At 36.4% G+C, this 26,088-nt stretch overlaps 1 protein-coding gene across 6 annotated transcripts in view; it reads left to right on the plus strand.

The window, feature by feature from the left end:
• The window catches only part of LOC101740884 (whirlin), a 100,412-nt gene that overhangs the window by 13,910 nt on the left and 60,414 nt on the right, over nt 1–26,088 (plus strand). For 5 of the 6 annotated variants that reach the window (XR_009973001.1, XM_038021923.2, XM_062668285.1 and 2 more), the window contains exons 2-6: nt 9,391–9,569; nt 11,821–12,031; nt 12,645–12,859; nt 19,263–19,422; nt 20,670–20,800. Coding sequence is in view for 5 of the 6 variants with exons in the window: in XM_038021923.2 (XP_037877851.1) it covers nt 9,411–9,569; nt 11,821–12,031; nt 12,645–12,859; nt 19,263–19,422; nt 20,670–20,800 (876 nt within the window). In the remaining variant the exon portion in view is untranslated. The remainder of the gene's footprint in view (nt 1–9,390; nt 9,570–11,820; nt 12,032–12,644; nt 12,860–19,262; nt 19,423–20,669; nt 20,801–26,088) is intronic. The other variant, XM_062668283.1, reaches the window with a different exon arrangement.

The following is a 26,088-nucleotide window of genomic DNA, read 5'->3' on the forward strand; positions in this document are numbered from 1 at the left end:
GAGTGCCCCCATGGGACTGAGCTGTCCACACTCTTCATCTCCCCCCACACTGTTGGGGTGCCCCCCTATGGGGACCCATTTCTACCGCCCGTTTGGGTGGAGCACTCCCCCTTAAGGGGAGTGATTTACGTCGGTCCCTCCCCGCGACGATCTTCCCCTTCTGGGGAGCCCTTAGCGGGTGAGCGCCAAACTAGTGCCGCGGCTCCCCCTCTGACTTGTAGAGGTGGGGCCGCGGCATGGGGCCGGTGGCGGGCCCCACGGTGCTGACTGTTGTCCCGCTTTGTATATATTGTAAATAGTAGTAGTTAATAGTTAGTATTGTAGTTTAGTTTTAGTTAGTTATAGTTAGTAGTTAGGAAAAAAAAAAAAAAAAAAAAAAAAAAAAAAAAACAAGCAGAGGACAGCAGCAGGCGCCGGGGTGACTCCTCCGCGGGCATCAAGCCGTCGCTTAAAATCAAGCCCATCGTATTATGTTTATGTATATATTTTTGTCGATGTGGAGTGCGCCGAACGCGCATACGAACAGCCCCCCTAATCCCGTCTTGCAACACTTCACCCCTGCCCTGTGTGGCAGGGAGCTTCGTTCCGGGCAGTGGGGTTTGCCCCGAGGCCCGTTCCGTGCCCCCGAAAGGGGGTACGACGACCCTTCTTGTCTTGTCAATCTATCAATATGTTTCTTTGTTACTTTTAATTAATCTGAGCTACACTATGTTTGCTTCACGTACCATAGACGACGTAATGACTCATGAAATTGCATGAAAAGGGCGTTTTCCTCTAAAGAAATCGTTACCTAAGTTTGTAAATAATAATTGGGCACGCCACCGGAAAATCACGCACCGGCCAAGTAATCTAAAGGCTACGGAAAACTTTTTATGTGAGAAAACGTTGTACTGTTTTTTGTAACTGGGGGCCCTTTCACATATTTACTATTGAATGTGAGATGTACATTTTGGCACAAACATAAATAAAGTTTTGCTACGTATTTAAAGATTATGGAAATAAAAAAGTTTTTGGCCCACATAAGCATCATAGTCGATTAATTAAACAGAAAAGAAATAAATACAAAATAATATATTTATTAATATAATTTAGATGACGATGCAATAGTGGTATGGGTATGTTATAGGAATTATAAGGTCGAGAGCTCCTCTACTAATTCTAATGTAGCTTAATACAAAGCACAGCGTAGAATCATCTACGAACTCAGTGCAAAAATTATGAGATACCTATTTTTTGGACAAAAATCACGTCAGATGAAATATAACATTATATTATATGCCTTTCACCATTAAATACTTATCTATATATATAAAAATGAATTGTTGTTCGTTAGTCTCACTAAAACACGAGAACGGCTGGACCGATTTGGCTAATTTTGGTCTTGAATTATTTGTGGAAGTCCAGAGAAGGTTTAAAAGGTAGATAAATATGAAAATGCTCGGAATTAAATAAAGATAACATATTTGTTTTCCCTTTGATGTGGCCCCCGCCAGACGGGTTCCTATTGTTTGGTTTAAGTTTATTTTATACAAAGGTTTAGGTATTTTATTAATCGATTGAGGCACTACGAAGTCTGCCGGGTCAGCTAGTGTAATATAAAAATCGCTCTCATACACGCAACTTCATTAGGTGTATTAACTTGAAATACTCCTAGAGTAATTTTAGGGTGGGGCTGGATGTGAAAATCGCAGCGAAAAACATAATCGACGGAAAAACGTTCATTTCCGTTACGAAACAGGCTTTCTTTGATCTATAGCAGAATACGTTAGTCGATTGGAAACTTTGTCTCTGCCCAGCGACCGGAAATTCCATTCGATTGGTCAAGCAATAAACGAAAACGGTACCCACATATTTTGAATTAATATTTTAACTCAATAACTAAAATATACCTACAGGTTATTAAAAGCGTTGATAAAAGTATAATGGATTTGCTTTAGTTTACGAAAAATTGGTTGCCACTGTAATTTTTGAATAATGTGAATTTCACTTTTTGTCTATTTATGTATTTTTAGTTGTTTTAGTTAGTTTAGAGCAATTCTGTAGATTATCAATGATATTTTCCAACTGATGCTCGCTCTTGAAAAATAAGCATCGAAATCCAAACAACAATATGAAATAACGTCTTGAGCTGAACAACTGAGCATGACACTAAAGCCTCGAAATGGAATGACAAACTAATCAGGAAATAGATCGCTGCTAAGTCGCTAAACGAAGAAGCCCGGTAGTGCGAAGTCGTCAGTGTCCCATTGACCTAGATTTTCGCCCTTGAACCGCGGCCTCCGCCTTCCTCAGCCTGGCATTCCCGTGACGTCATAAATGTCCTCCATGTCTATTGTCTTTTGACTGTAAGGTTTTAGTTTAGCGATTCCGTTTTCGTGTCAACAAAACCGATAAACTATATGATGTGGTTCACTAATCCGTAAAACAAACAAATAAATTCTGTATGGACTTATCTTTTATGGGATTTAAACAAACACAGTGAATAGATGCTAAACGCTTAATATTCAGTATATATAAAAATATACTTCATAAACTTAATCTATTCTATCTGAATTTAATAATCAGAAATATGATATTGAAAATGATATACCCGTATATGGTATGGCCTTGAAATATGTTGTTGAAAAATAATACCCCCATTAATGTAGTGATTTTACGGAAAAATATTTAGTTTGTTTATATGGACAGAGTTTTATGGATAGGGGTTTAGGTACAGTGAAATACGTTACGTTTCGCAAATGTCTATTTTGCATGCTCGGGAAACGCTTATCTGAAGTGAATGTCATGAAAATTTTCCATTTCGTTGTGTCCGGTTCGTGTTCGTTTTCCGAACCATTGGACTGCTGTAATTGGTTACTGTGAAGAGACCTAATACAAAATGGCTTAATAAAGAGTTATTTCTAGAAATATGTATTCAAGAGATAAAATAATTTGATATTATTTATTCTTTAAAAGAGAGTGCTTTTATAAAATAAAGTATGATACTTTTTAGTGAAATTATGTTAATTTATATATATAAAAACAACTTAATGAGGAAATTATAGACCCTGATATTGATTTCAAAGTTATTATTGAAAAGGAATAACAAGTCGTTGTGCTTAGACATTAAATTTTCATTAAAAGTCACGTGTGCGTACATATATACATACATTATTGAAACCATTCCCGAAAACGAAGGTATTTTATTTTAAATTTAGTTATTCTGTTTTGCTTTAGTTCATTTTGAGCCAGTAAGTAACGTAAAGCATCGTTGCCTCTATACATTTTATATATTTTGTGGAAAAAATTAGTTGTTTTAAAATTAAAGAAAAAACCCTACGTATACAAAATTTCATTACGTGTCATATGTACTTCATTCAAAGAGAAGTGTTATTCATGGCACAAGAGAACGGAGAAGTTTATCTTCCTAAGAATTTCACTGGAATAGTGGTTAGATTAATCACTTATCACAAATTGCACGAGTGCTTGTTATATTATAATTTCGTTAAGTAAACGTTTCTGGTTATTTCGGGAAAGTAAATAGGAAATCGAATTATGTCTCGAGAAGCGTTCGTGGAATTGAGTGAGCGAGGGGGCGTCTGTACTGCGAGGCGCAGCCTCCTTAGCCTGAAGTGTTTTAACAAATCGAATTTGAAGTTTCATTTGCTTATTTTGGATCCGTACTCCTGCAACTGGTGACTTGTGACTACAGAGAAAAACTGGATCGAGTCTCTGAATGGGGTAAAATGAATGTATTTGAGTTAAAGATTTTGATTTAAAAAAACCTACAGATATCATTAGTATCGAATCGACGACCAGTTCTTCATTGCTTGTGGCTTTTGCAACATTTAAGCAATTTCACATAAAAAAACTTTCTAGATTATTCTATCATTATCTTCATCATTCTATTAAATATAGAACAACTTTATTATGGTATATAGGAAAACGCACAGATGCTACGAATCGAATTGCGAGAGTATTAGTCAAATTGAGAGGTGTACTGGAAGCCGATCATTTTTTCGGACATCGATTTCGACATGCGATAGATACAAATCCTATTAAATCAAGACACAATGTATTTCGAAAGAAAGTGGTACGATGCTAGAAAAGTACAGATAAGTTTTTCGCGCTGAGGTTTTGGCATCTGGCCAGGGCCTGTCTTTGAGTTGGTTGAGATAAATTATTACAAGTGAATGGGTTCGCTCATGCGATTTCCTTTTATTACGTGAAATGGTATTACAAATTTTAAAATTATTTTACTTTATAAAAACGTGAAATTGTTAAAGCTTCCGACATACAATATTCTTTCTTAATTAATTTAAGATCGAAACTTTCAAAATTTTATGGTAAGAGTAGTAGTTAAGTAACAAAACAGGGTTTATAACGTCATGGCTGAAATGAAACAGTGCAGAAGAGAAATAACGAGTTGTTCCCATATACTCCTTTTATATAGGCATCCCAAAACTTTTTACTTGCTTAAGATCATTAAGAAGGCCCGTCTAATGTTAAACAAGTGCCTGAAGGCATATACCGATGCGCCGTTTCTATAAGAGAGTGATACGGTTTATACCTCTATACTAAGCTTAATAGGGCTAATACATTATCTTGAAAATAGCGAAGTGAAGTACAGCTTTTTCGGGCAGTACCTGCATTGACTCGGAACTGAGCCGATGGCGGAGTGCCATCACTGTGAGTGGAACTAGAACACAGTGTAGCATCCTCTGCCACGTATGGGAACGGCATCGTCATGTTTTCGTCACACAAATGGGTACTGATACTAGTCGCTATTGAGCATTGTGATGGGCGATGCTCGACTTGTAGAAGCAGATGGACGTGAGAGAGAGAGAGCGATAAGTCGCTTTCGAGTTCAGAGCTGGGATAGGGATCTCGCTTAAACCCTGATCCAATAAATGTTTCGGGTTCACTCCATTGCCAGTTTGGAGCTAAAAAGACTACTTGATGTTGCTGTAAACACACGTCTTGTGAAAGATAAACTGGGCGACGGTTGAGCATTTCCGAGCTCACGCTGACTCTAACCCTGCAGGGTAATCCTGGGGGTTCGAGTTGGCAGCGCCGTCCGGGCGAGCTTCGAATTCCCAGCTGGCTGAGAAGCCCGGTGATCGTGGTAGTGTGGCGACAGGTCTGGGCCCGTTTAGCTCTACCACGGGGTTAGAGCCCGTCTTTAATTGACAGAAAAAAAAAGGAATTTTTTGAAACGTATTGTATTAATTTGGTGTTGTTGCTTATAGTTCTGAATTTCTGAAGTATGTACGTACGTATTGATGATGCGATGTGTTTTTAGATTAACGAATACTTTTATTCGTTACGTAGTTCCTAAGCGACCATTATAATTATGTTATAAGCATTGCAAATTCTTTTTTCTCAATTTTTTTTATGTTAATTTTTTTTTTAATTTTTTAATTTCTCTGGAAGCGCCGGAGTCCGACATAACCCGGTCTGTTACCCCTCTCGACCGGGAATCCGTAAACGGACACCCCACCGTTAAAAAAAGGCTGCAGATTTCAGCTTTTTTCTTGTAATTTTATTATCAATTATTAGTTTATTTAACGAACGCAAAAAATGAAGAAACAAAAGATATGTACTCGTGAGGCCCTTAAGTATTTTAAAAGAATGTCATGAAAAACTTGTACCTATACCTATAAAACATTTAAATACATTTTTATGCCAAGTCCATTGAAGGTTGTTCAAGCGATAGTAAACACATTTTACGACAGTTGTAACACAGTTTTCGAATATCTATTTCTTTCTTTTTATTATATAACATTATTGAAATCATTAAGAGAATTATCTGCACTGCGGAGGTTATGCAACTGACGACATGGGTTTCTTGGAGTTGTTAGAAATATACGTCCTAACTGTACGTCCCCTTTCAGTCAGTGGTTGTGCATGTTTTACTTCATTAAAGTTTTAAATATAAATTAACTGATCTGATAGACGTTGAAACTCATTGTTTTGCGAATTTATCAATTTCCCGCGAAACTTTCTGAACATTATTAGCATTATAAAAACCTAATCAGTACAGCTCTTGTTCTGAAAGATGTGAATTATAAAGAATTGAAGATTTCAGGTATAGTTTCTCAGTTTCAGTAATTTAATGTTCATGTTTCATTCAACTTAAAAATGTGCAAACGTATCAAGAACCCACATAGTTATTGAAGTGAAAACTTCTTTAGAATCGTTGTGATTTCAAACCGGATGCAACGGAAAAAACGACAGGTAAGAGACACAAATACAAAAATGTGTAGGATGAAGCCAGCAAAGAATGAGAAAGAAATATACATACTATTTAATACAGCGCCATCTGTGAGATTTTTGAAGTGAAAACTTCTTTAGAATCGTTGTGATTTCAAACCGGATGCAACGGAAAAAACGACAGGTAAGAGACACAAATACAAAAATGTGTAGGATGAAGCCAGCAAAGAATGAGACAGAAATATACATACTATTTAATACAGCGCCATCTGTGAGATTTTTTAATACTAACGTGTGTATGAAAGCTCTTGTAGTGAATTTAGGATTATACGTGAAATTAAAATATCAATTCACAGAGGGCGCTACCTTACAATTATTTACTAATGACAAAATTTTACATATACTTAAGACGTTTAGGATAATTGTATTTTAATTTTGGAAGGTTTCTCTTCTACCACGTGTGAATTGCACACATGTAATTTATTACTTTGTCCTGACATGATACCTAGAATCACCTATTTTAATAGCTTAAAACTATAAATTAGTTAATTTTTAAAATGATAAATGATGTTAATTTTTGAAGTCGTCATGGCCTAAGCGATAAGACGTCCGGTGCATTCGTGTTGAGCGATGCACCGGACCTCTTGTGTGTCCACGCGGGTGGGTACCACCACCTTGCCTATTTCTGCCGTGAAGCAGTAATGCGTTTCGGTTTGAAGGGTGGGGCAGCCGTTTTAAAATAATGTGAGCAATTTATAAAACAGGTGACGCTCAGACCCTCCTTGGCTCTTGTGCGAACGAGGAGAGCATTCGTCAGATGCTTTTGCATTACTTTAAGAGTTTCCAATTTATGAGCCTATTAAGCGACGCGCTTACTAAATGTATGCCTGTATGTCCTGGCCAACGAATAGTACAGTACAGTTGTTTATTAGCAGTTTGACTTCGAGCCGTTCCCTTAGAACATATTTACAGATAAGTACATTCACATTATACATAACATACATTCAGTCGAAGAACATGCCATTTTTGGAGAAGTATAATGAAGGCGACGATAAAAAAAAAATGGCTTAAATGGGTGGACGAGGTCACAGCCCACCTGGTGTTAACTGGTTACTGGAGCCCATAGACATCTACAACGTAAATGCGCCACCCACCTTGAGATATAGGTTCTAAGATCTCAGTATAGTTACAACGGCTGCCCCGCCCTTCAAACCGAAACGCATTACTGCTTCACGGTAGAAATAGGCAGGGTGGTGGTACCCACCCGCGCGAACTCACGAAAGGTCCTGCCACCAGTAGTAATTCTAGTAAATTCCAGTAAATTCTAGTTTAATCAGAAGACATTACGAATAACATTAAGCATTTCGTTTTGTTATAAACATTTCGACGTCGGAAGAGCTCGGGCGGCCGGACGTGGAGTGATCGTGCGACACCGGAAGTTTACGTCTATCACCCCACTAAATGCAATTTATACTGTGATAACAAGTAATTATTACACTTAAAGTAATAGTGTACGTATTGTCCTTGACTCTTTTTGTTAAAACTGTTTTACTTAATAAGTATTTCAGGAGTTGTTGATACGAAACTGCTCTTGCTAGATAAATCAGTAAGAATAATAGGAGCTGTTTTATTACAGACACATTCATCTAAATTAATTTAATTAAGAGCACTTAGAATCGTAATCAACCAAGAACAAGTTGCAGTTTCACTAGCAGTTTTACAAAGTTAGATAGGACGTCTGCGAAGAAGCTCAGGTTCGTGAAAAAATGTTATCGAGTGGAATTGGAGTCGGAATCCCGCAGTACATAAATCCAACCGAACCCAGGTGTTTCGTTTCGGTTAACTTGGTAAATTGGTCGGTGTTGTAGCAACTTGTCTTAAAACCGCACATTTAATTCATGAATTAAGGTGTTTTTCGGTGAAATTCAAATTGTAATATTAATGAAGATGGGGTTTTTTACGCTTTGACTATTTAAATATAAATATAGATGGGCGGGCGAGTAAGCTCTCGTCCCGACTTCAGTTGAAGATCGGGTGATTATAGACATGCTTTAAATGAACACCTTTGTTGACCTTTGGACCTTTGTTTGAAGTATCAAAAAAATTTTTTCCTATCTAAGCTAGTAGTAGCCTTAGAGGCTATGCCAGCGTCACCGAGCGAGTAGGTGAGCTCACGGTACTCAAACCTCAAGACTTTACTCACACTAGTCCCTAGCAAGAGCAGCGCTTCGCAGAATCTACCACCGGATTGGAAACGCGACTCACTGAGAAGATCCGGCAAAAAACTCAGTGGGCTTTTCAAATATATTAGAGTATCAGCTGTTGAATGATTGCTGTACGGCAAAAGTGGGCAGCGATACAAATTAGCGGTGCTCACTAGTCGTCGTGGCCTAACGGATAAGACGTCCGGTGCATTCGTGTTGAAGCGATGCACCGGTGTTCGAATCCCGCAGGCGGGTACCAACTTTTCTAATGAAATACGTACTCAACAAATGTTCACGATTGACTTCCACGGAGAAGGAATAACATCGTGTAATAAAAATGAAACCCGCAAAATTATAATTTGCGTAATTACTGGTGGTAGGACCTCTTGTGAGTCCGCACGGGTAGGTACCACCGCCCCGCCTATTTCTGCCGTGAAGCAGTAATGCGTTTCGGTTTGAAGGGTGGGGCAGCCGTTGTGACTATACTGAGACCTTAGAACTATATCTCAAGGTGTGTGGCGCATTTACGTTGTAGATGTCTATGGGCTCCAGTAACCACTTAACATCAGGTGGGCTGTGAGCTCGTCCACACAGCTAAGCAATAAAAAAAAATTAAAAAAAAACTACAGAACCTGTTATTGAACATGGGGATGAGGAAAAAAGGCTACAGATTAAAAAAAAACACTTGTATAGCAAATCGTGCTAGTAATTAATTTCATTTTATATTTTTATTCTGTTGATACTAGTTAGGGTTGATATAAATCAGAGCGAACATAAATAAAAAGTATAATCATCGTTATACGCGTGAATTTTTAAATTAATCGTACGTCTTGAAATCTGTGAAAATGACTTTCGCATGACCTTGCATACAAACATACATACTTACAAGTTACTAAAATCAAGTATACAAGATAATTATCCAACTATTACTCACCATTATTATTTTTTAACAGCATATGTGATTTAAAATGTTTAAACTTGTTTTTGTATACAGAGGGAAGGGTGACCCCCGGCATGAGGTCGGGGGAGGGCGGCGAGGGTTCCGAGCTGGCGGAGTTCGGTTCGCGGTGGCCGCCGCCCTACTCCTCAGCACAGGGCTACGGCTGGACACGCTCTGCCACGCCACAACATCCACCCGCACATCATCTAGCCAGGCATTCACGTTCGCAGCAGGTATTATCATTTCGCCATTAAACTATAAATTTCAATTTAAAAAATACCTTGAACTTTTTTACTGAGATTATTCATGTACAAATATCGTCTTCTCGCATTAAAACTGTATAATCTCAAAACTTACCAATTTTACAGGAGAGTCTTTTAAAGGTTTAACATGTGATATTTTTAATATTAATCATCTTTGCAACATTTTTTTTTATTTTGTTTTACTAGATACATTATCTGTCTTTTAAAGTAAGATAGAGTTATATATTAATTTTGTTAGTAGTAGTCAAAATATAGGTAAACTAAACAAAAAAGAAACTAAAACTAAACTACGCTCTTTTGACAGTATTTATGAGAAAGATATTGGTGATACCAAATGATTCCGCATATTAACTCAATTTCGAATATTTTTGGAAATTGTACACTTTTAATGCGAAAAGACGATGTATCCAAACAAACCCCCCTTTATAACCCTAATGACAGAGAAGCGTGCATACTACGAGATGGAATGCGGGTATTGCCTCCTATAGACATCGTCTGCTTACTGTAACAGCTTGTTAGGTCTTGTTTGAAGGTCTTATCGTAGCGCTCTGGAAATATCGTACAAGAGGGCTTATACCGGACTTTCAACATTTTTGAAAAATACTGTTTAAAAGATTGCACTATACTGGACCTACCTAAGTGGTTTTAGGTTAAAACCTATGAAGACCTTGGCCAGTGGCACGATGACAAAGAGATTCGGAAGGTCGATGATAAAATGAAAAATAAAAATATCCATACTTATAGATGCTTAGAGGCAAGCTTTAAGTCCACATAACGGGATAACGCTCGATATGTCGATCCAAAATATCCTGATGCTTTGGACCTCCATAGAGGAATATCCTGTTTTAAAGTCGACTTCTAGGAATGAACGATCATTATTTATTTCTTTGCGGTGAACAATATCTAATATATAAAATTCTCGTGTCACAGTTTTCGTTGCCATACTCCTCCGAAACGGCTTGACCGATTTTGATGAAACTTTTTGTGCTTATCCGGTATCTATGAGAATCGGCCAACATCTATTTTTCATCCCCCTAAATGTTAGGGGTAGTCCACCCAAATTTTATTTTTTATTTTTTAGACAATTTTTTTTGTTTTTATTTTTTTATGATACAGCATACAAAAATACATACAACCCTAAATTTTCATCCCTCTACGATCAACCCTTATTTTATATTTGCTAATTAAAAACTTTAATTTTTTTTGCGAGAATTTTGTTTTCATTTTGTCATGACGTAGAATAAAAAAATTCATATTACTCTGAAATTTTCACCCCTCTACGATCAACCCCTATTTTTTATTTGTTAATTATAAACTTTAATTTTTTTGGCAAGATTTTCATTTTTATTTTTATTTTGTCATGAATTAAAAAAAAAAACTGATGTTACTCTCAATTTTTCATCCCTCTATGATCAACCCCTATTTTTTATTTGTTAATTACAAACTAAAAATTGTTTTGGTAAATTTTTTATTTTGTTTTGTCATGACTTAAAATAAAAAAAATCATATTACTCTCAATTTTCACTCTTATACGATCAACCCCTATTTTTCCATCCCGATTAATATTTTTTTTATTCTATGCACAAATCCGCAATAAGGTTGCAAGATGGCAATCAAATATTATAATTGTAGTACGATAAATTCTTATTCAGAGTTTATAATTTCAAGTTCCTTTAATTATGATTTTTTTTAAATTGAATTTGATCTCCCCCCCCCCCCGCCGGTCGACTACTGATCAACTATCAATCGATCAGCTATCCCCGCCAGGTGTCACCACTCATCCAGCAAACATCACGTAGTAGGGATGAGGACGAAGCCGGTCTCCTGTCTTACTTACTCACTATACATCATAGATTATACACTTAATATATTTGAGAGCTATACAATACTATACATTTTTCAGCCATGTTTTTTTGGTTTTATTTGTGTATCAATAGTATGTTCAGTAGGTCTGAGAATCGGCTACTATCTATTTTTCATACCCCTAAGTGAAAAGGGTTGTCCACCCCAAACATTTATTTTTTATTTTAATTTTTTGGATATTTTTTTTTGTTTATAATGAGGTATTATGTGGTTAAATGAGGTTTTTTTTTCTACAGTAGAATTTCCCTAGAAATCTTATTTAAGGCAATACAACGTTTGCCGGGTCAGCTAGTAAACTATAAATATAATAGCAGAAGAGATGATGATGTTTGCTTCACTATTTGATAATTAATGACAGTGGCTGCAAGAGAATCGTCAGAGCTATGAGGCGGAAGACGCACGTGCTCGTGCCCGGGGTGGCGTGTACTACTCTCCTCCGGGCACATCGTACACAATTATCGAAAGGCCGGCATCATCGCACGGCCATCATGCTTCTTATTCGCATCACTACTCCGGGAAATTATCTAGAACACCTTACCTGGGATCAACTAACATAGCTAGCACTGCAGGTATAGTTCAAGTAGTGTTCATAAAACAAATAAAATGTCAAAGTAGTTTTTTGTTAAAATAATTGACATAAAGGGATAGATGAAATAACCGTATACCTAGTGCCAAGCCGCTGCCAAAGCCCATAGAAACTAACGAATGCAAATATATTGCGAAATAGAAATCTTGATTGCATTGGAATAAGGAGTATCTTAATTGTATAAAAATTGACAGATAATAATTTACATAATGTTGAAGTAATAAAAATGAAACCCGCAAATATATAGCTTGCGTAATTACTTGTGGTAGGACCTCTTGTGAGTGCGCATGGGTGGGCACCACCACCCTACCTATTTCTGCCGTGAAGCAGTAATGCGTTTTGGTTTGAAGGGTGGGGCGGCCGTTGTAATTATACTGAGACCTTAGAACTCATATCTCAAGGTGGATGGCGCATTTACGTTGTAGATGTCTATGGGCTCCGGTAACCACTTAACACCAGGTAGGCTGTGAGCTCCTCCAACCAACTATTCAATAAAAAAATATAAAAAATAGACAGGCAGACCGGTGATACCCATCCGTGCTAGATAACAACACTCATTACCAGCATTATAATACATACATTTCATTTTACTTTAGTGGGCGCAACAAGCTTACGAAACAGCACGAACCACTTGAGTGTGAGTAACGGCAAAAAGCGTCCGATATCGCCGGAGCAAGTTCTCAGGTTATTTGGTCAAGGAGGGGCTGCTGCTTTGGGCAAGGCACTGCCGCCTTCGCATCCACCAGCGCCTTTGCCTGCTCCAGCTCGAAGACACTCTCCTGCCAGTAGCCCAAGCAGCACTACACATCATGTGAGTTTATGATCACGATACTGCTCTGCTATTTGGACAATAACATGAGTCGACTATTATCAAAGCCGGCAATCTGACTTTTGGACAATGATTGGTAAATCAGAAAAACGAATTATTGACTTTGTATTCCATTGGCAGTCACAAAACTCTTCGGAACGACATCTTAGATAAATAACAGGTTAACTATTAACCTTTATTTAATGCAGGTTTTGAACCGTATTCTTTGAAGGAGACGATTATATTCAAATCAATCTGTGTTGACATATCAATAAAAAAATGTTGTCCAAATGCACAGATTGCCACCTTTGATAATAGACGACTCATATAAGCAATTTAATATTGAGATAGTTATAGAGTCGAAAAGATAAACAGTTTTAAGATTATTCTCTGGTAAACGGGAGTCTAAAAGTATCCATAAGTTCAAAGAAAATCAATTTAATCGATATTATCTACGTCAAGAATAAAAATTGTTAAATCGAAAGTTCAAAAATAGCCACGTGTGCCGTTCGTGGGTCAGAAGTGTCATGTTTGTAAATTATTCGAGGGGGAGACCGCATCAGTCGATAACACTTCTTTATTCATGACCTCAGCGTCGGCCGCTTAGAAACCACTTGTATGGACGCAGTCGCAAAATCATCGTTTGTCCGATCAACGCTAGCAGTTTTCATCATTTTACAATCAAAACCGTACCGTTTCCCTATTGTTTGAAAACACGATCTGTTGTTATGCCTTAACTACACGAAAATCGTAATTAAAAGTTCGGTTAGTGTGTTCTTGTAGGCGTGTCGAAGCCAAGCCCTTCATGTCACGGTCAGTCATCGACTGACCTACCGTCACCACAGTCAGTCGCGATACATTCAAAGCGTAATACGTTTTATTTGAAAGGTTAAATATTTGGAATCGTATTTTTTATATAAGAAAGTTTAACAATCATTTTACATTCCGTCTGCGTGCTAGTGCCGTTTGACTCAGACCAATTATTTCTGTTTCTCGTTTGAACAAAGCAAAAATAACAAGACGCCAATCCTATGTTTTTTGTGATTTCTTTACTGTGCGGATTATAAAAAGCGTCAGGTGTACTGTTTAAATAACCAAGCATTTCCTTTGAAAACATTTTCCAGTTTTTTTAAATTGGACTTTTCGTTGAGTCCTAACAAAATTCAGGCTTTATCTAATTGTGTGTTTGTGAATTTATTGATCCACCGAAGAAATGTGGTATACAATATAGTTATAGAGAGTAATATTTTTATCGTTATGTTGTTAAGTGTCGCAAATTGGAGTAAGGCGGAGTGCTTATTGTGTCTCTCAAATTGGATTCCATCAAGGATTATGAGGTAACTGTTAAAAATCAACTATGATACATCTTCAAACATAGCAGGTAATTTCAAAGAAACAAGAAAGTTCTATACATTTTAGTCATTTGGATTTTTAATAGACCTAAAAATCAAATAAAAGCTTGGTTTATATTTTCGAAATATACAATATTTCTTTCGATTGGTATAACAACTTATTGAATCGTTTAAAAATCTTTAAAACTCTTCTACTTTAGATAATTTTGAGTTTCAGTAAAACCTCTTTTTTGGTTTTACAAGTTTTTAGGAAATTATTTGTTTACTTCGATGATACCTACTCTCCATGTCAGATTAGACAGAAGGGTCGTGAGAGCGATTACTGTGAGAAAGCACTTGTTGATCATGAACTTGTCTACAATTATGGGTTCAAAGAAAATACACGGAGGTCAATAATCACATTTCAGTGCTGCAAATATACTGCATTCACTCTTCGCCAGACAAAGTTAATAGGTATTGCCTGCCAAAAGTCTAGATTGTTTGAGAGATACAAACGATGTCTATTTTCCATTCATAAATATACTGTTTATTTGATATTCAAAATGTGCACCGTTTTACCGTTTTAACACGTTATTCCGGATCTTCCCGATCCATTCACGGTGCTTTTAGGTACCTCAAGCACCGGCCAAAGTTCTCATCGAACCCGTCGCTCGCGGGTTCGGCGAGTAAATTAACCCACAGGCACAGCCCACTGAGTTTCTGGCTGGATCTTTTCAGTGGCTCGCGTTTCCGATCCGGTGGTAGATTCTGCGAAGGAATGCTCTTGCTAGGGCTAGTGTTCGTAAGGAGACAAGCATACGGCCCACCTGATTGTGAGTGGTTACCGTCGCCCATGGACTTCAGCAACGCTAGGGGCAGAGCCAAACCGCTGCCTCCTTCAAACCGCTATGAAGCCTCACGTCATCAGGTTAGAGCCCCGTGAGCTCACCTACTCGTTCAGTGAATCTAGTATGACCCCTCAAGGTCACTAGAATAGGTAGAAAAAAAAAGGAACGCGCAGAAGTAGCTAAAGCTATTACCAAATATTATTTATACAAATATTATTTTGTCACTCTCAAATAACTACTTCCCGTTGACCTAAAATTATAAAATTCGGCAAGAGACAAGATGTTATAGCACAAATAAAAAGTTAAAAACTAATTAAATTATATACATACCTATAATACATTTATAATGTGATTTACAAACTTATTATGTATGTGTGTGTCATTTAATCAGATAAAGACCGCAACTAGGTTGGCTATGTCCGATATTTATGATGTAATACAATGAATTATTCATTTCGTTTATATGATAAATATAACGAAATAAGAATGATTCTTTAATATTCTACCTAGGTAAATGTGTTCATATCACAAATTAATATACTTGCAAAGTCTATTGTTGCATGCAGAATTGCATATGTAGATAGAATGTTTTAATCAAACGAATAATTTACCGACTGACTCTCTGACTGACTGAAAGCTGAATGATATGATGCACGCGCTTAAAGTCCGTAGCAAACATTGATTTTCATGATAAAATTAGACGTCACAAAACTTTTCTGAAAGCCGTAGCTAGCATAGCGTAGTTAAATACATTTTTAACGTTCATTTTTGAAACAAACCCATTCACTAGGCCATGTTCGATAATTTTGTCATCCTGATCTGGTAGCACTAAATCCACCAGAGCTTACATTAGCTAGTAATCGATAGATGACGTTGTACAAGTTTGGAATCGCGCTGGAGTTATGTAACGTGGAATAATGAATGTTAAAGCAAAAACTTTAAGAGAGCATTGTTTCCAGGAACTCTCAGGACGCTAGTATAACTTATTCGGTTGTTTTACGTACGAACCTTTAATATTTTCAGGCAAAGTCCCTAAAGTATCAAGTCCTAGTATGCATGTTAAGTTTATTTGATTAATATCTGGCTCTGGTGTTCGGCTAATCAACATCAACCTTGTCCTTTTGGTGCTGTATATAGAATACGTCAACTGCTTTGCAGGACAGAAACCTATAATTTCGAAATCGAAAACAAAAAACTGTATATATGAAATATGTATAGATCCTACGGGAGAACGAATAGCTTTATTTCATATCGTGACTGCGAATTCAAATCAAATGAATTAATTGCATTATAAACTCGCTAGTTTGAAACACACAGTGAAGCGCTTGTCTGTTTTGAATTTCAATTTGTGTTTCAAAATTATACTTGAGCTAACCTACATTTATGATTAGAAGCAATGAAGTATGAAGATTATTTATTATTCATAGCAACTGCGGTTCGTATAAGCCTTCACTTGGTACAATTCTGCCCAAAAGTGGAACAGATATGACGCACGCAGTCGTACCACTCGAAGTACTGTCGCGACCAATCAATAAACATTTAATGCGGTAACAACAAGCCATCATTGGCCATTACGAAAAGGTCGTTTTCGACCGCGAAACGCTACATTACCGTTTTAGTATGAGGAACAGACGATGGTTTAAATTGATATGAATGAATCCTAACTACAAGAGCACAAAAATAGAAATGAGCTAACTCGAAAACTAAATGTTGTTAGTGGCACGGTATTTTTTCATAATAATTTAGGACGTTGTAAATGTAATACATTTAGTTCGAACGTTAAAATTCTAAATTGGCAACCCACGTTTGAAACAATACAAGTTTGAAACATTATAATGTTTTATATTCGTGAGTTGTAGTAGTGTGTCTACGAAATGAGCGCTTTGGGGCGGCGTCTGCAGACAGTTGGGCGGCTTGGTTCTATTATTAAACCTGCTTTGAGATGTTAAGCGTTTCGTCTCAAGGAACACCGCTTACTCAGTTCAGCCCACGCTTTGTTGTTTACGAAAACTGTGACAGACATAGCTTCGCCAAAGAAATACGTTGTGAAGTATTTGTATTTTTAAATTGACTCACTTATTTGATAGTCTGAACTAATAATTTGGTTAGTTTTATTTTGGTTTTCGTTGAGTTTTAAAAAACTGATAATAGATTAATAATACAACTAAATTGTCCTTATCATGAATTCATCACGATGGAAGGCGATACAATGAAAGATGTGCTTAAAATTAACGTTAATTTACGTAATAGAAAATAACGTTGGAAAACTATTAAGCAATCTCAATTAATTTTGTTTTTAAATTTATAAGAACTAGAGGAATACGCTTCTTAGTACGGTCATATTTTGACCAACATTTATAAAATCATTGTGTACTAAATTATATTAAAAAATAAATATATAATAAGTAGAAAGCGTAGTGAGGGTAAGTTCCCCACTAGGTGAACTGGGTGCATACGAGCTGCGCAGGATCGGTCATTGTGGCGAACATTAGAGGTGTGGGTGTTCAGCAGTGGAGGTCGGTGGGCTGATGATTATAAGTAGAGGTGATAACTTCCAAGGAAAAATAGGGAGGTAAGGATAACCAAACCTCAGTTCGCGAACTATAGAGAACAGCTGTTAAGGTTTTGACAAACAAGGATTTCAGAAGACCAAGACTGCTCTGCAAAGAGCTACTGACTATGATGATGATAACTTATAGGACACATAATAGAACTGCAACTGTAATCGAAACATTGCGTTATGTAAGTAGGTGTTAATTTATGTGAATTGTCCAAAAAATCATTTTTTGTTATAAAGCGGTTAAAGTCCTAATCGCAGCCACGAAATAAGAACATTTTTAATTATAATAGTTTTGTTCGATAGTAGGTTTTTTTTTTAATTTACGGTTTTGCATTTCAAAGAGCACAGTATAGATAAATTACGGGCTTTGAAAAAAATCCGCGAAATATTTGTAAATTAATCAACTTTCTTTAATTTAATGGTGTATTTTGAAAAATAAATATTCGTGAGTTTTTTTTTGTATTTGTTAGCATATTGTTAGCGAACGAGCGAACCAGTGCTTAATCCAGTGTTGGAAAATTGTATACCTAGTCATATTAATAGTTTTGGGGAAAGTTTATGTCATAATACTAGTCCCTACAATAAATGGGTGTTTTTTTAAATCTGTAACGCTGAAGTCATCATGGCCTAAAGTATAAGAAAACTGTTTTTTGTTTTTATCAGCGAACATGTTTTTAAGCATAAACTGTAATTACATATCCAAATTAAAAATAAACAAAAATTGAATTTTTTTGTGTTGTTGCAACGATGCGTGGCCGGATTACACTAGGTTTAAACATAAATATCCACGTCTAGAACATTTATTACTAAACATAAAGATGTATTATCTCATCTCGGCGACTGACCCCAAAAACAAAAAGTAGAATTTATTGTTTCCGAGCATCAGCAAAAATAGTTTTGAGGATTGCTCTACTGTATATCACAGACTATGTACGTAATGGGAAACTAATGTTAAATTTTGTTGAGTTTCAGTTTGTAACTGGTTCAGTATTAACGGAATTCATTAACGGTAGGATGTATAGCAAGCCTGCACGAGCAGATACCCTGCTGCGATGCAGGCACGTGGACTGATTGAAGGGTCACCTCACCTCTCAAGGCAGGCCTTTAGTTAGTGACATACATGAGATGGTCCTCGGTAACCACTTAGACTGGGTGGGGCCATGAGGGAGTAAGTTCCATCTATGTATTAATACGTGAAACAGAAACTTTGTACCCCTTTTTACGAAAATTGCGCGGACGAAGGAGTATAAAATTTTTCACACTTATAGAAAATATAGAGAAGGAGTGCAGAATACTTATATTTTTTTAAATTGTGCATAAAAAAGTAATTAAATCAATAAAGAAAACATTACATACACTCCCATGTATTTGAAAATAAACTCTTTGTTTATTGTCAAGCTTTTGTTATGGTTGAAAGTCTGTGGTCAAATTGAGAATAGATTAATATGGTTTGTCTTTAATATTATGTGTATATAGTGTAGTTTTGGCGAAATCTGTGATTATAGAAGTATAATAGCTTATGACACTAGGACCATAATAATGTCCAAACTTAAAATCTCAATTAATTATAGTCGAATTTCGACTACAGAGGGACCACTAGTATGAATAAATAGGTAAATTACAGTATTAAAATTAAGTTATTAAATTTGACTTTGTAATTGATGCAGGCGATCTATCGCGGAGGCGAGCGAGACCGGGAGAGGCCGTACTCGTCGGGAGGCGGAGCGCCGCCGCCTACGGAGCCGGCCACCCGCACTGTCACCATGAGCAGGGACCCCGCCGACTCGCACGGATTTGGCATATGCGTTAAAGGCGGAAAAGAAGCCGGTCAGTAATGTAGGATTGGTAAGAACGGAACGTATGAAAAGATCGTGGAACGGAGCGTTAAGGTGTGAGTGAGAGAAAACGGAAAAAAAGGGAGAAGAGAATGACAGACAGAATGACAGAGAAAAGGAAGATGGCGAAGACATAATAAAAGTGTTAATTAATTTTAAATTATTATTATAACAGAAGATTTTGGAACAGTGGAAGTTTTATTTTATGCGCTGCGATCCCTATTCTACAGTAATACCCTCTTGTCGTGGCCGCTGGAAACTACATACCCGATCCTGTGGACTGAATTAATCCTCAGACAAAGCCCACTGAATTTTCGCCGGATCTTCTCAGTGGGTCGCTTTTCCGATCCGGTGGTAGATTCTGCGATTCTCTTGCTAGGGCTAGTGTTAGCAACGTCTTCAGGCTCCATGAGCTCTATGTATGAGCTCTCATCTACTAGTTCGTTGAATCTAGTATGATTCTACGAGGTCACTAGAATAGGTAGATAAAAGAAAAGAGTCAGTAATTTTGATTAAGACTAAACTTTGTTCAACGAAAAAGTTAGTTATAGAACCTGCGAACTCTAAGAGTAATACTATGGTTAGTTTAATATTATATATAATTTTCGTACATAGTCATTTGAATTTTTCATTTCTTTTCAATACAAGAAGTAATTTAGATAAAAATATTATTATTATTGTATGTAACTATGTTCGTATGTTCTGCGTTCATGCGTTGTTTTACCGTACGGGTTGAAGCTTTTGTTTGAAGCTGCACTTGTTCTAGTCATTATGTGGATCGTAATGTTCTTCTCCTCCTCCTCCGTGCGTCGTGTTCCTCAGTGCTGAGGATCGTGACCTTTACGGAATACATACGTAAAGGTTTTCTTGGGAAAATTGCTAGTGGTGGGTTCAGAGGCAATTTAGTCCTCTGGGCTACTGAAGTTCGGGTTACTTGACCGCCACCCGTTGCTCTGCGTTATATTTTTACGGTCGGGTAGGTGGCATACCGACGCCGACCCACCTTTTTTCTCATCCGGGCTTGGACCGGCAATGGCAGAGTTGTAATACGTACGCCTTCGATGGTACGCGATTTGAGTCGACGTATCGACAATAACGTGGCAACGTCGTCGGAATCCATTAATAAGTCATGTAATTAACGAAAATACGCTGCACTGTTTCCTAAGTACCCATAGTGCTTTTATTACATAAAAAAGTGTGAACTCATCAAAATTTTATTACCACAAGTATTCTGTGTAGGTGTAGGCGTTTACATATCGCGGGTAGAGGAGGGTTCAGTGGCGGAACGAGCTGGCCTGCGTCCCGGGGACTCTATCCTGCAGGTCAATGGCACGCCGTTCTCCGGAATTTCGCACGAAGATGCACTCAAGGTATATTTTAATTCATTTTATTACAGTTATTATTTTATTATAGACTAACTGAACCGGCAGACTTCGTTGTGCCTCAATCGATAAATAAACTTTTGTATAAAATAAACTTAAAACAAACAAAAGGTATCCGTCCGCGCGACGGGGGCCTATCAAAGGAAAAACAAAATTGTTATTTTTATTTAATTCCGAGCATTTTCATATTTATCTACCTTCTAAACCTTCTTTGAACTTCCACAAATAATTCAAGACCAAAATTTGCAAAATCGGTCCAGCCGGTCTCCAGTTTTTGCGAGACTAACGAACAGCTATTCATTTTTATTGTTGATTTGCTTTGGTTTGGTTGCTGAAAGAGTAAAGTATATTAAGAGGCCAAACTCATACAAAATCGTAAATAATAAGACGGAGAAATAAAATATTGGCTTGACTTATTTTCACATTAGTGTTTCACAGTTCATGGTGGGTAATGACCATTAGTGAAAATTGTTGACTTGTATAGATTTGAATTGGTGGGGTAATAGCAGGTATATGTCGAACACGCCATGCCCAGACTTGTTGCCGCTGGCAGCCATTTCTGATCGTTAGCCAAATTGCTGAGACTGGCCGGTTTAACAACAAACTCTAACTCCTTACGTCAGCGGAATAGTTTTTAATGGTCTGCCGATAGCTTTGTGCCAAATATTTTATTACTACATGAACGTGCATTCGTAGACACTGACAGAAATGTTTCTAGCAACATGAATCTATATCCGGTCCTTAATTTATTGATTAGGTATATTTTTGTAGGGTTTTAAATCTCTATAAATGTCGTCAATTTTTTAAATAAACCTTTTATGTTACATTAATAATAGGTATTTACTTATAAAGTTGCCGATGTACAATACGCACATTTACGTTGTAGATGTCTCTGGGCTCCAGTAACCACTTAACACCAGGTGGGCTGTGAGCGCGTCCATCCATCTAAGCAACAACAAAAAAAAAAAAATCGCGTTCTGATTGATGACAGAGACACAAATGTAGTGAAAATAAAAGACTAATCAATAATAAAATGACTGAATTGGAAAATAGAATTCCATATTTTAAAAATTAAATTAATTTCAATTTAGAATTTATTGTCAGTTATATATAAATTACGTTTCAAATGGCCAGTATAATAAAACTGCAACTTCATGGAGAAAAAACTTTATAACAGTGATATACACAACTTGACATGACAACAAATACGATTCGATGAATTTTTTTGACAGAATTATTTTACATATATCTCGTTCTTTATTTTGATTTTTCAGTATTTTTTTGTTTGAAATATAATGAATAGAGGGAAAATAAATTGCTGTGCATTTTCGTCTTAGAGTATACATAAGATTTTCGTATATATTTGTGTTGAAATTGGAAACGTCAAACAAAACTCAAAACCAATGACCGGGTGGGTATCCACGAAATTTTGCTTGTAGATGTCTTTTTCGATTTGACCCACAGTGCGATAACTCCGTATAACAATAATTAAATTTTGCCATAATAAAGGTAGACACAAACTGTCAAAAAGATTTAATAAAATAATTTGATGATACAGCAATAATGGCGTGTCTAGCGCCGATATTATCATCGGCGCGTATAAAAATAACAACATACATACTTATATTCGTACGTAATCGCAGGATTCGAGCTCATGTAATTTCCTGCTAGCACGTACATATAACCATGGCGCTATTTTAATTAGGGATTGGGATAAAAGGATCAAGAAGCCTGAGGCTACAGAGGCGAATAGTTCTATTTTCTCATTGTTATTGTTAGTTTCATGTGTTTGAAGCAAGTTCTTGGTTCTTATTGTTCCATGAATACAAAAAGAAAGTTTGTTCCTTGGTCTGTTTATGTTTTGTTATGTTTGCTTGGGAATATTGATTTCAACCATTTAAAACAACATTAAGCATCCTAGGCCATGACGCAAATCTCACACACACACACACACACACACCCACTCAATCATCATAAAATTGCGGAACACAGTAACCAATCCAATTTATTTCTATCGTTCCATTTGAATAGAAAAACAGCGCTAGCTTCATTAATACTTCATGTAGCTTATATCTATTTATCTGCGCAACAGAATATTTTAACGTAATTTTCAAGATGTCCGGCTAACTTGAAAATTTGTACACATATAATAATGATATGGTGTATTTCAGAATGAATAAACAATAAAAAACTTAATTATGTTTTCTGTGACATAATAAGAAAAAAATATTTAAAGCCGTTAATCTGTTTTAAAATTAATATTAAAAATTAAACAGTATTAATAAAATATACAAAACTGAACTCTCCTTTTACTGAAATGACAGACGTCACTACATGTCACTGAATGACACTGAAGAAAAATCGTTTTTGAATGTTTTGACACTGAAGTCTGAAACCTACTATGGTTTTTGAAAACCATAGTTTTTTAAATAATAAAGGTTTTTCTTTACACACATATTAAAGACAAAACAATAATTTTATCATTTCAACTTGATATTGTGACCATAATCACCGGAATGAAACTAAATTAAATTTTAAATAATACGATAATCATTCATTATTTGTTATCTATACATTGCTGCCATTTAATAAGAAGCTCATCTATGCCTTTGCGATAGAACTTTGATGATCTAGAGTCTACACACCATATGAAAGCATTCTGTACTGGCTCCTGGGACGAAAACTTTTTTCACGTAGAAAATTGTCCAATTCAGGAAAAAGTCGTAGTCCGTTGGAGCAAGGTCTGGCGAATACGGAGGGTGACGAATAGTTTCTAATTGCAGTTCCTGTAGAGTAAAAACGGTTTCTCGTGCTGTATGAGGTCTCGCGTTATCATGGAGCAACAATGGTGAAGATCGATTCACGAGTTGGGGCTGTTTCACTGCAAGTTTTGCTATCATTGTTCGGAGTTCGGCACAGTAAACATCTGCTGTTATTGCTTGACCAGATCGGAGAAAGCTATAGTGAATAAGACCACCAAACAGTTACCATTACCTTTTCTTGGTAGTCTGGTAAGCTTTGCTTTAGGACACTGTTGCGGCGTTTGACCTGGGGTCAGCCATTGTAATTTGCGCTAACGGTTATCGTAAAGAATCCCCTTTTCATCACGTGTCACAATTCGATGCAATATGTATTCCTTCATATCTGCATCGATTCAATAAGGCAACACAAGTTTCAACACACGTTTCTTTCTGCAAATCAGTCAAATCATGAGGTACCCATTATTCATATTTTTTTATTTTATCGATTTGACGCAAATGAGTCGATATTGTTGGTAAGGTAACGTTAAGCAATGCCGCTAATTCCTGGGTAGTTTAGCTCGGATCGGCTTCCACCATCTCTTTCAATTTCATCTTCCACGTGATTCGTTCTTCAAATCAAAATTTCCATTACGAAAGCGCCAAAATTGCACGATGCGTTTATTAGCAATCACTTTTCCAAACTCAACATTGATATTGCGAGCTGTTTCTGCAGCGTTAGTTCCGCGTCGGATCTCGTATTAAAAAATTACTCGATATTTTGAAGTATCCATCTTTTTTGTATAAGCTGAATAAAAAAACAACTGAAAGTCGATAATCAAATGTGGCACATTTTTTAAAAGAAGAACATCATGGGTACCATTTGAAAAAAGTTTCACTCAAAAATCTCAAGCCATGGAGGTTCTATGCCAATTTGAAGTACCTATTACAATAAAACGGCTTTTTCATACTTTAACCCCTATTATAAACATCAATATAACTTCATCATGCAACAATAAGGAGAATAAGCTCATATTTGGAACTATAATAAGCTTTAGATTTTTCAATACTTTTACCAATCAAACCATCTTAGACGGATATTGCGAAGGGCGAGCTATCAGTATATTTTATGTGTTCGAATTTCACCAGGCCAAATTCTCAGAAGGTCGCCGCCCTATTTCTGGATATCCGGTATAGCGAATTTTCATATTTTCATCGAACGCGTTTGTTCATTCACTGTGTTATTTAGCCGGAATGTTCGACATAAAATAGGCATTGCGGAAGTATGGAACTTTAATATGACACTTGAACACGTGAGGAAAATCTATTTTTGTAGTAAGTAGTTACATAAGAATAGGTAAAGGTAATTTACTGGTTTGGGGCATATTATAGACCTGCACGACTAGGTAGCACTTTCCTGCCAATTGAGTCTTCGACCTCATATCTCAAAATGGTGAGATGTCTATGGGCTACGGTAGCTCTTTAATATCAAAGTTTTTCTCCATATTTCAAAATCATCGATTAATTTCGATTTTCGCATTTATAGGTTAATGTATCAGTGTTCTCAATAACTACTAAGTTATTAAACTGTCGTTAAATGAAGTATTTGAGGTTTATTTTGACAGAGTACCAAGACAAGAAGTCAATACAAGTAGATAAAATAAATAATAAAATAAAATTAAATATTATTTTATGATTCAAGAAACAGTGAAATTTTTAGCTGTTTTAAATTTAAGTGTTTTCACTTGATTGTGTATTTTAAAAGTAAAATACAGGTACGAACTATGTACTTGGCCATTTTTCGGGGCTTGACCATTTTGTTCTTCCGGCGCAGGTATCCGGCGATACCGCTTGATTTACGAGGCTTCTTCCTGACATTTACTCGAACTTTTAGTCAGCATTTTTTCTAGACATTCTTGTAATATAAAAACTAAATGTTAAGGTTGTCATATTACTGTGTTTCAGAATGTATTTATAAATACATATATTTACAATGAAAAGATGGTTATATAGCTTTCATGAAACAGAAGAAGTCTGGTATAAGCTTGAATAGTGATAGTTTCAAGTCGAAAATCTTGAAAAAAGAATTTGGCAAAAATATCAGAATAGAAGCTACGACAAAACGTAAGACTCGTTTTGTAAGAAAATAAAACTTGCCAGTATAAGGATAGGGTCGCCAAAATAAACCGTTTGATATATGTATAATACATGGTACTATATATTATTTTGCGATATAGGGGTTAGAGTTTTAGCGAAAAGAATTTCTTACAAGACGAACTTGACGTAATCAGAACGCCCGATCTTGCCGTTCCCCCTATCGTATATTATCTTGGTGTATGTAAACACGAATCTGTATGTAATCTTAAAACTTCACAAAACCTTGTGAGGGCAAAAAAATTACTACATATAGTATTATGGCAGCGTGTTTGTTGTAATAAATTTAGAAGAATGAAAGACAAACAAAATCTTATTACGCTATATAAAGACGCAATACAATACAGAACCATATCAAAAAAAATTAATTTTGCTGGTAGGATA

This window comes from Bombyx mori, chromosome 4 (assembly GCF_030269925.1).
Source record: "Bombyx mori chromosome 4, ASM3026992v2".
Classification (NCBI taxonomy): domain Eukaryota; kingdom Metazoa; phylum Arthropoda; class Insecta; order Lepidoptera; family Bombycidae; genus Bombyx; species Bombyx mori.